Source organism: Anneissia japonica, unplaced genomic scaffold (assembly GCF_011630105.1).
Source record: "Anneissia japonica isolate Jap-2015-1 unplaced genomic scaffold, ASM1163010v1 scaffold199_len4679917_cov187, whole genome shotgun sequence".
Taxonomy (NCBI): domain Eukaryota; kingdom Metazoa; phylum Echinodermata; class Crinoidea; order Comatulida; family Comatulidae; genus Anneissia; species Anneissia japonica.
Window position 1 is genome coordinate 917,877 of NW_022686322.1, and position 12,194 is coordinate 930,070.

The window sequence follows — 12,194 nt, forward strand, 5'->3', positions numbered from 1 at the left end:
TGTGTGCGTATGTATATATATATAAATCATGGTACGATGTATTTATATATTATATAAATATATTGTATCATGATTTTGTGGGAAACAAATGGCTGGATCTCAGTAGAGGTACAAGTTTGATAAGCAACAGCTAAAAAGTAAACTTAAGTAAACAGCCAAAATTAGAACCAGAGCATTCAGAAAACACTTAGTCCTCCCTCAGTGGCGAGCATTTAAAACCCGGAATTAATTTATATATGTACACACTCTTAACCTTCGTTTATATGCATCAAAAACTAGAGTTGTTCTATGCATGTGCAAGAGTATGAAAATCAGCTGCTTCTAATCGGATTTAAATTGGGTATTCAAATCCGTTGAGTATTTCAACTGAACTTTCACACTCTTTAGTGGATGCGTATTTGAACAGCACTGATCATATTACTATGTATTCAACAGCAATAAAACAAATATCAATATGATGCGCTACCATCAATGACAAGCATTTGTAGCGATACAGCACCTGCACAGATACTTTCATATGAATATTATACTGTATATGTAGACTATCTGGTGGTACCAGTTTTGCTTATAAATTGGTTTATATATCATATAGTATTTATTAATAATAAGTGTATGTATATAAATATATTTATTAATAATAACTATAAATATGTATATAAAGAATATATGTAGTAGTTCATATTACTTACATAAACCATCATAAAACTTAATAGCACTAACAGAGTGTTTGTGTCCGATATATGTACGGGTACAATCACCAAATTCTGTCACCCAACATTTCGCATACTGATCAGAGCTCCCTGAATACATAAGCTTGTTAAAAACCTGTATGGAAAAAACAACGACAAAAGCGGTTTTGTTAGGAAATTAATATTGAAAACGACAGACAGATTGCTTTTAAAGTACAATATATTCTTTAACAAAATGACAACGTTATAAATTTTTAATGATTTTCTTTATTGATGATCTCCTTTAAATTACAACAAGTATTATCCGCTATGCTGCAAGTAATTGGTTAGCATTTGGGAATAATTTCAACGAACAGAACGCGAAAACTGACCGAACATGTTTAATAAGCCTTCCACTCAGAGCCCCACCCCATTTCCTAACACAAACCACCGACTATTATTGAATCATATACCGTAATAGAATTAAATTTAAAATTAAATTACTAATCTTTTGACGGCTAAATATATGCTTAAAATGAGTACATTGACCTAGGTTTACTGCTTAAAGCTTATAGGCCTATTATCCGTGTTGAAATATTAACAATTATTCCTATGAATTCCTCAATTATTAAATATTAAACTCCGAGGAAAGACATATCGAAACATTTTAGTTTTAATTTTTAAAAATTTTGATGGTCTATGCGAAGAAGTTTGGAAAAAAGGTGTCTAGTAATTTCAGAGGAAAATATTTCCTCGTTGCAATCTTTAACCATACAAATATGCGTAACTTTTTTTTATAGGCCCCCTACCTTGTTTAGCGAATCCGCCGCTAGCCAAAAATTATGATTTCAAATAAAAATTAAATTAAATTTTGGCTAATTAGCGCACCCGTCACCACGAAAAATGGAAATTTAAGAAAAAAAAAGTTTTTAAATTTTGTTATTACGCCCGCCGCTGCCTTGAAATCTCCAAAAATAAGAATTGCCCATTTCTATTCCTAATTATAGAAATTTTAGAGCACTAATTTTTACTGTACCTGTGCTTAATTAATTCAAATTTATTGTGTATTCTTAAAATAATTTTTGAATATTGTAACCTTTTGAAAATTTTATTCTCATTCAATTTTATGTATTTTTTACTCATGTACTTTTTAAATTTATATATTTATATTCTCTTTGTTTGGTGTTGTTTGGTGTTTTAATCTACTGTACAAATCAATACAATTCAGCTTCTTAAGGAAGTTGCGAATGTGATTTGTAATAAACTTGAACTTCAACTATTTAACCATCCCATCTGGATGTTTTTGGCACAAATATTTGCTATTTTTTTCCGCCCTCCTCTGACGATCCGTAAAAAGTAAGTTTGCAAAAGAAGGTATAAAAAATGTCTCGCCTAATGGTGTGCATTCTTAAAGGCTAAGGTGAGTGTGGTCCACCTGTCAGGGTAGCTAGACCTCCGTCGGGGACATAGGACCCTCGTCAGGAAATCTGGCGACTCCACTGGGAAGAAACACAAAACGTAATTTCAAAGTAAGGTAATGGAATATCAACCACATTTGTATCACACTACATTTAATTATTTAAAAAAATGGTAATTAATGATAATGTATAAACGTTGCTATGGTGACACATGCATTTCTAATCCAATAAGTTATATTCATACTTTTATACGGTTTTGGTAAAAATTTCCATAAGTTTACCAAATTATATTGCAATTAATAAGCTAAAACTGTGAACCGCCCACCACATATAACCCTCATGTAAATGATCTTACGCGCTGAATCAAGAGTAGGCCTAAATCCGGGCACACGCTAGGTTGGCCAACGAATCCAACTCCGCTCCCGTGAGCGCTAGACGACGCGACGCCGTCTGCTGGTTGTCGGTGGCTGTCTGAACGGACAGTCATTAAAAATGATCAGTTGCGCGCGTGTAGTTGGTGTTCTACACCGAATCGCGTCGGCCAACGATTGGTCGGGCGCAGTAAGTGCCCGACGGTTATATCGATGTTTACATTTTGAACAAGAAGACGGATGGATCACCAGAGTATAGGTCAACTTCGGACTAGTAAAAAAATCAACTTTTGAAAATGAAGGGAAAATGATGACTTTGCTAGTTAGCGCTTGCGACGTTGGTGGTCGGCGGGTCCTTCATTTCATAGGCTAATAATAATAATAATAATAAATAATAATAATAATGACGATAATAATAATAATAATAATAATAATAATAATAATGATAATGATAATGATAATGATAATGATAATGATAATAATAATAATAACAATAACAATAACAATAATAATAATAATAATAATAATAATAATAATAATAATAATAATAATAATAATAATAATAATAATAATAATAATAAAGCAGCACCGGATGCCGGCTATTTGAAATATTTTTTTACCAGGAACATCGATTGAAATATACTTTATCAGCAACGGACAAAATCGATCATGTTGATAAGCATAAGCTTGGCAACGATTGTTTAACGACCCAAATTAAGACCCGTATGAAATATAAATTTATACAATTATACAATAGTTACCATGGTGAATACCATTGGTATCAATAACGGATTGTATGATTATAAAGATGTCATTGTAAATTCCAATTCTAATTAGGTCCAGGTCGATAGAATTACCACTGGACATGGCGTGACACGTGTTTCAATATTGGAATAATAGAATACTGACATATAGTGTATAGCGAGTAGCTCCACCACAAAGTGCATTATCAAACGCAAAAATTATATTTCGAACATAGTTATTTATTAAAAACTTTTCACAAATATACAAGTTACCATGGCGAGTACCATGAGTATCAATAACAGACCAGGGGCGGATCCAGAGATGTCCAAAAAGGGGGGGGGGCCGAAATTTGGGCCGATCGAGACAACATTGTCATAGGGGGTCCGGGGGCATGCCCCCGCGAAATTTTTGTGTTCTAGACGCCCGAAAATAACATTTGATGCGTTCTGGGCTATCATTTTTTTCTTTTTCTTTCTTTTTTCTTTTTTTCTTTCTTTTTTCTTTTTTTTATCTCCCAAAAGGGGGGCCGGGGCCGGGCCGGCCCCCTAAATCCACCCCTACAGACTGTATGATTATTAAGATTTCATTGTAATTCCCCTGAACATGATAATGGCGTGACATGTGTTTCAATATTGGAATAGGCCTAACTATAATAATGTAGTGTACAGCGAGTAGCTCTACCATAAAAGATATTATCCAACGCCAAAATTATATTTCGAACATTTTTTCGAAGAATTTACACAAATATACAATAGTCACCATGGTAAAAATGTATAAATAAATATTCATATTACATACGAGGATATATGTCTAAAAATGTAAAAGATTCAAGTTTAAATTAAATCATCAAATGACTTAAATGTACAAAAATCAGAAGCTCAGGCTCCAAAATTTAGCTCGGAAATAAAGCTCGGGTAGAGAGGTTACAAACCCAGAGGAGGACTTATAATTTGCCTCCCTTTTCACCAAGACCAAATGAATGTTGTGTACCGAAAGCACGTAATATTGCTGTTTTGATTTTATCCTTATTAAATTGCTCAGGCTGGCGCTGTGTTAAAGAATAAACTTACAAACAGTGTATTAAAAAAATAAGTCTATACCACCAATGACTTTAAACTGTACCTATCCTGGTCAGTCCTTCTACACCACGTTGAAACATCGTTAGAAGCAGCGTTGGGTCCCGATAATAGTGAGAGACTTGGAAACATTGGGTGCTGAAAGCGCGAGTGAGTTCAGTGGTTTGCGAAAAGTTATCAGAACAATTTTGAAATCCACTTCTCCATAAGTGTTTCAGTTGCTGGACACCAATCTTCTCGGATAATTAAGGTATATCATAGGCCCACCAGTATACATAAATGGCTTAAGTGCATCCACGTTAAAGAATCAAGAACATCTTTGGAAATTACTGGGTACACATATCTTCGGCTGCAAACAAATCTAATAGGCCTACTAATTGTACGTGGAATATAATCAATTCTCTGCTAACCAGGAAACAAAAAAGTAATTAGTAATAATACGTTCACGTCTGATGGCAGACAATTAATTGCAAATGCTTTTAATGAATTTTATAATAAATGGTCGTCTTTCGATGAAGCTATACCCAATATCAACCATACTCATTATTTAAATAATCTAATTAGTGCGTCAATGTACTGCTATCCTACTACCGAAACGGAATGTCATTTCAAAACAATAAATCTGCTGATCTAGATGAGTTTAACCAAGTAGTTAAAAATGTTGTCATGCATATTAGCAAGCCTTTATGCCATATATTTAACATGCCACTAACCAAATGAAAGCAAACTGAAACAAGCGAAGGTAACACCAGTATATAAAGGCGGCGACAAGGAGAATATGTCTAATATATTCTCCTAATTTCTGTAATCTCATGCTTTTCGAAAATATTAGAACGTATTGTGTACCAGGTGAACTTTTTAGATAAACATAACTTAATCTACAGAGGTCAATACGGATTCCATAGCAACATTCATCTTCAACGGCATTAACTGACCTTACTGAGGATATAAGTGCGTTTGAGAACAAATCCTATAGGCAAATGGATTTTTTCTAGACTTATCAAAGGCGTTTGATAATATATATCACGATATTATGTTATGTAAGTTGCAATATTACGGAATCTGTCGTGTTGTACATAATTGGTTTACTATGGATATTTAGAAGAGCGTTCTCAATGTACTAAGTCAAATCAACAATGTCAGAATCCAATGACATTTAAAAAACATCAGATAAACTGTCCTTCATACTTTATGCAGAAGACACCAATGTGCTATATTGTAATAAGGATCTGAATATTCTATTTCAAACCATTAATGAGCACCCCCCCCCCTTACGTCTGTGATTGGTTTAAGGCTAATCAGTTGCCACTGAACAACACAAAATGACTAATAATAGGCCCCCTATAAATAACTACATTATTTTTAGCAATAGGAACAAGCCTGCTAATGTACCGTAATCAATTTATATATTGAACTTGATAACGAACATATTTGTAGAGTCTATAAAACGTAATTCCTGGGAGTTTATGTTGTTGATAATCTTGGAATGGAAATATCATATACGTGAAATTGAAGCTAACGTTTCTTAAAATCATAGGTGTAAAAAGTAGAATTAAGCATTTTGTGTCTGTTCTCCAAAATAAAACAAAATTCCTTGGTGTTTATGTTGATAATAATCCTACATGGAAATATATACGTGAAATTTAAAATAAAGTTTTTAAAAGCATATGTGTAATAAGTAGAATTAAGGATTTTCTGTCTGTAAATGTTCTCCACACTTTGTATTGCTCCCTTGTACTTCTCTGTTTCTCATCCTGTAACATTGTTTGGGGGAATTTCAGTCACAGTTCCAGAAGCTGACAATGTCACAAAAGAGGATTATTCGTATAGGCTCAAAATCCCCATAGCCTATAGGTCACACACAGAACCACTTTTTACGGAGTTAAAATTATTGATACTTAAAAATATGAGTTTATCTCAACAATGCTCATTTATATATGACTATATAAATCGAAATATTCCATACCGCTTTTGTAAACTGTTTGAACTCAATAGTAATATTCATGAGTACAAAACAAGGTCTTCCCAAAATATCCATCTTCTAAAATACAGGACTGCTGTCTATCAACAAAGTATCCGTTTTTCCGGGCCTAGGTTTTGGAACATTCCGACTATTAAACATGCTTCAACTAAATCTGTCTTCAAACATATGTTGAAACAGTATTTCATAAAACAATGAATTGGAGAACGTAACAGGGGAAAAAAGATTTTTTAAAAATTACATAAATAAATAAAATAAAAATAAAGGATGCTAAAGGACGTTTTTTTACAGTTGCAATATATTGAATTGACTGTATGTCAGGGAAAATCTTGTTTTGTTCATAGGAAGTTACTCACTTAATTGTCTATTGTTGTAATTGTCTTTTATGCTAGTTTTGAATTAACTGAATTTAACATTTCATTATGTTTTTACCAATCTATAAACATTATTTTTTTCTCAATATTATTCTCATAGATCAATTATTTGACCCTTGATTTTCTATGTTTTTCATTTCTCTTGAATGTACAATGTTTTGTTATATCTGTTATTTTTTAGGGCTTTCCTGCTTCAAGCTTATGAGCTTTTAAAAAAGAATTTAAAATAATTGTGAACAATGGAAATAAATGTACATTGAACTGAATTTAAAAATTGAATTGAATCTTGAGCAGTAATGGCTATAGAAATTGCCGACAGAGGGTCTAACAGGTCCGGGTTTTTTTTTTAACAAAATGTATTGTGAAAATAGTTTACCTGAATGGAAAGTACTGATCCTTGATGTCCCTCAAACGTTTTGTAGATTTCACCCGTATGAATATTCCAACTCTTTATTGTATAGTCCGTACTACCCGTGTACAGGACTGAGCCTGTCGGGTCTGCGTTTACACACAACACTGCTCCTTTGTGCCCCTTGAATGTGGCTAGACAATCCCCGGAGTCCATGCTCCATGATTTGGCTAGACCATCAGCTGCCCCCGTGATCAAAATATCCTTGTTACTTTCTATGTCCACAACGTCATCGCTAAGAGCATCCTCAGCGGGAATGTACATCAGAGGGGTGACACCTCTGCGATGACCTCGAAAAATATGCAATAGCTCACCATCGTCAGGGTCCCAACACATTGCTGTTCTGTCGTAGGAGCTTGTGAAAAGAAAATCACCCGTACAAATCAGACGATTGATGGGGGCTCCATGGCCCTCAATAACTAGCTGGCATTCGCCTGTTTTTACTAACCATTTTCGCGCCGTATAATCCGCGCTGCCTGTATAAGCGGCGTCTTCTAGAATCTGACAACACGTAATATATGATTTGTGGCCTTTAAGTGTATGGTGTAGTTTATCGTAGGTTACTGACCATATACGCTGTCTCTTATACACATCTAGATGTGTATAAGAGACAGATTCTACATTATAAGAAAAAAAAATGAAAAATGTTGATGTCACTGTCATTTGTAGGCATATAATGGGTTATTATTAGAGTAGCAAGGTCGGATTTACGGGGGCGCCCCCCCCCCTTCCCTTTTGAAAAGAAAAAAAAAATGAACCCTTTGATTCGCCTTCTACCCCACCGGTGAAATAACTCCGTGCATAGGCCAGCGCTGGTTATACTAGAACTTCGTTTCGCCCTTTGAAATCTACCAGTATGGGTTCAGTGTGACAGGCTATAACTCAAAACGATTGAAATCATCCATAGCAATATACCGAAACCGCCATTTTTAACAACCAAAGATACAACACTTCAAATATATAAATGTATGTAAAATCCAATCGGACAATTTTTTTTTAATGGTAAACCGTAGAAATTTAAGAAATTTGCAATTATTTCTCCAGCGTCTTTCTTCTAGTTGCGTGCTCCTTGCCGTTTTTACTTGAACGAGAAACAAACACACGTCAGTATTGAAAAGGAGTATCAGTCGATACATCGTCAATCGAATACCATGCCATGACAAACATAAAAGCAAGGATATGAATATGCATGTTCCTGAGCAATAAGACCCGTATGAAGAAATGAAATTAGAAAACGCTCAATAACCAAGAATAATGGATAGAATTCTTCAAGATGTTATCGTCTGAGACTGCCCACGAGGAAAATCGATGGATAAATGATGACGGAAAGCTATAACAAGACGAGTTCATTTCGAGCTGCGTCTAAATAACGAAGCAACAAAGGATGCGAATGAACCCGTAACGGAAGGTACTTATCATAATTATAAATAACCGCGTGTACTCCAGGCGATGATAGAAAGCTGGGATTAACATGTCATATCGATATTTCGATTTTCTCATTCCTAACCACTTAAAAATGAAAGGTTCATCCTCTACATCCCAGTTAACTATAATTAAGCTCTTTTTGTGCAGTTTTTCTATAAGTTGTAATTGATGATTAGTTATAAATCTGCGTTTAATCAATAGCACGTTTATTTCTACCGAAAAGAATCACAGTCCGTGTGCGCCAAACAAAACTCATGGATTTTGAACTGGAAAGCACTTAAAAGATTTCTGGACCTTATGAAATTTTGCAATTGTGTACTTATTAAAGAAAGTGCATCTATTGTGCGTGCAATTAATCATGCATGGAATGTATAGGACTACTTGACGGACAGAGTTCATTTAAAGAAATTGCATCAAATGAACCGGCACGAATGCATTTCACGACTTTACAACATGACCTACATTTCCATCATACAGGATGAGTATGTGAACCGAAACTTAAAATAAGAACATACGAGTTTAATAAATGGCGAAAACGTAAATAAGAACCTCTACTTCTCAACCCTGTTAATTACAGTATGAAATAAATATTATAAAAGAGTAAATTATTGGTTTAATATAATGAAATTTATTGATCATAGTAATGTGAATGGATAGCACATGTAATGGAGTTGATAATTACGTATTGAAATAATGTCAGTGAAATGAATAAATACAAATAAAAAGAATGAATAAGTTTATATAAGGTATTTTTTTTTTATAGGGGTGCACTTGCGAACAGGGGCCACACCGGTTGCGAAAAACACACCCGATGGGCCAATCAATGGTTCGCTGCAACCGAAAGTAAAAACTGAAAAGTGTTTTTTTTTGGAAAGCTTTGTTTTTTGCTTGTTTGGTTTTTTATTTATTTATTTTTTTTAAATATATTTTAATTTTTATCTGAAATGTGAGGTTTGAGGTACTGTAAGTGTTTGTGCGCTCTGCACTTGAAATTTTGAATTGCCACTATAGAAATATTCCCCACTACACCGTCTGGAAGAGAGTTCCAAACCGGGACTGAAGAATGGATGAAGCTTCTATCAAGCGTTCTAGTTTTAGAGTTTGGCAGACGAAGGGCATGACTTGGCATTGCTGTGCTTTTACGCGTAGAACGACGTATTTCGAATGGAGGGGGAAGTAGGACTTGCAAATCTGCTGGACATTTTGATGTGTGCATTTTGTAGAGAACTGCCAAGGCTGCCACTATCCGTCGGTGCTGTAGACTATCAATAGCATACCTGTCTCTGGCGGTGTTTTCATCAATACCAATGATTTTAAGGGCCTTCTTCTGGATGTTATCAAGTTGACGCAGATTAGTAGGCGAGGCATTTATCCAGCATAGACATGCGTATTCCAGTACACTACGGATTTGTGCTTTATAAACAGATGCTCTGCCCTCGGTGTCAAGTTTGGAGGCAACTTTCCGTAGTACACATAGCCTTTGTCCAGCTTTTCTTGCTACTGAAGATAAATGTTTGGTCATTAATAACAGTATAAAGGGATGTTGGTATTTATAGAGTAGGCCTATATATAGTCTAATTAAGTGTTTACATATAAGTGTTTTTTGTATTGTGTGGTTCTCGTCTCTTACCTTTTAAGGACCCCATTGGAATTAAGTCTTAGGACTTTATGGGCGTTCCTGGCATCTTTTCTTCCCTTGTCGTTCTGTCTTCTTTCTTTCTCTTGATTTTTTCTTATTTTTAATGATGACCTGTTTGCTCGTCTTTTTACCTTTTTAATGTTTTAACCTGGTGCTTTTAACTTTTTTTCTTTTGAATTGTATTTTCTTGTTTTTCGATGCCAAATAAAGTCAAGTCAAGTCTATTATTATTATTTTTATTTGTTTTAATTATTATTATCAATATTTCGGTGATAATAAATACCCAGATGATGGTAAATATACACTTCAAGAGGGCGCTGTAACATATTTTCAAGACACGCGCACACCAACACACACACACATATAGCCGTCCACTCCCCAACCCACACACACGTGTGTAGGGGTCTTGTGTTTTGAGTCAACACCTCACTCATTCTACATTATAAGGGAAAAAAAGAAAAAATGTTGATGTCACTGTCATTTGTAGGCATATAATGGGTTATTATTAGAGTAGCAGGGTCGGATTTACGGGGGCGCCCCCCCCCCTTCCTTTTTAAAAAGGGCGCCTAAAAAATAAAAAAAAAAATCGGACCTACTAGGGTGGTGTTATCTCAATCGGCCCACTTCCGGCCCCTTTCGTCCCGCCCCCTTTCGGACATCTTTGGATCCGTCCCTTGGTAGTGGGTCATTATTGAAGATGAACTTCTAATGTAGGTTAATAGCATAGGTCACTAATAGAGTACTGGGTTTCTATTAGAAGTTTTACGGTATACGATAAACATTTAGTGGAGAAACATGAAGCTAGAAACTATAGTTTTATACTATCACTATAATAGTGGCGTAAGCATCTGCACATATCCGGATACACGGGTTCGAATCCTTGTTAAAAAAAAACAAAAAAACAAAAAAAAATTGACAGATATTAGCCACTTACAGTAAATCATGAATTTATTTATAAAATACAATGTACTCACATTTAATGTAATAAGCCTATAAGAAAAATAACTGACGTATGAGACCCTCAGAGTCAACAGCCAAATCATAACTTACTTTATAAGAGTAGGAGCTGTTTAGTCTCATTTTATTGGCTCTTCTTTTTCAATGTTTGCTTTGTGTTGCGCATCGAAATCAGGACACAATTATTATTATTACTAATTTGTTTGCATTGGCATGCCCACATTTTTTCATGTAACGTTTTCAGTTTCAAATAACATTTTATATTATTAATTTTATATCATAAAATTACTCTTTTCCGCAGCGTATTTCTATAGAATGTACTATATATTAGTAATAACAATTTTTTTTATGATTGGCATAGGCCTACCAAATATTTACCATGTGACTTATGTATTTCTTTTATATTGCATTGTAAAATTGAATTGATATTTATACTGTATTACCTGAGAAAAAACTAATTTCATAATATGTACGTTTATGACGAACAAAAATATTTGTTTAGTCTTGAAATATTGAGGGCGACCGATCAATAATTTGGTTCTATAAAATTTATTTCATTCCTACCAAAACTATCTTTAAATGAATAATGAATATCCACTGCTGTTATGGATTCAAATTATGCAATGAAAAAGCAATTTAACTTCCTTAACTATGCATCCATATGTGACCGTTAACAAGATACTCAAAGCATACAATTTATCATCCTATATTGGTTTATAATAGGCCTACTGTATATGATGTTCTCCGTTAGTATAAAAGAGTAAATTTCACTCTAAAAGAGTGCCTACAGGGATCACTCTAATTTCACTATTTCTCGAGTGAAATTTGCTTTTAAAATTATTCTGAAATAATGAAAAAAATTAGTAAAATTAATCCTAAATAAAGTGAAATCTCACTCTCTTTTTTCACTCTATCTCTTTTTTACCTCTATTTGGAGTGATCACGGAAGGCGCTCTTTCACTCTTTTTCACTCTCGTATTTAGAGAGGTACGATTCACATGGATAGCTGTATTCTACCTACCTTCCTAAAATAATTGGCTAAATGCTAATGATTTACTGCAGTCTATAATGATGTGATATCATAACCGCGTTTGCCTTGGTTTGTCGTACGATGCAGAATGCCTGAATGGTG

General features: G+C 34.3%; 1 protein-coding gene across 1 annotated transcript in view; it reads right to left on the minus strand.

Moving 5' to 3' along the window:
- LOC117114443 (WD repeat-containing protein 86-like) overlaps window positions 1–10,221 on the minus strand; it is a 15,976-nt gene extending 5,755 nt beyond the window's left edge. The window contains exons 1-4 of the mRNA XM_033258116.1: window positions 10,097–10,221; window positions 9,496–9,963; window positions 7,009–7,634; window positions 690–825 (exon numbers count right to left, since the gene is read on the minus strand). Coding sequence (XP_033114007.1) covers window positions 690–825; window positions 7,009–7,634; window positions 9,496–9,963; window positions 10,097–10,112 — 1,246 coding nt within the window. The 5' untranslated portion in view covers window positions 10,113–10,221. The remainder of the gene's footprint in view (window positions 1–689; window positions 826–7,008; window positions 7,635–9,495; window positions 9,964–10,096) is intronic.
- Between the last annotated feature and the right edge of the window lie 1,973 nt (window positions 10,222–12,194).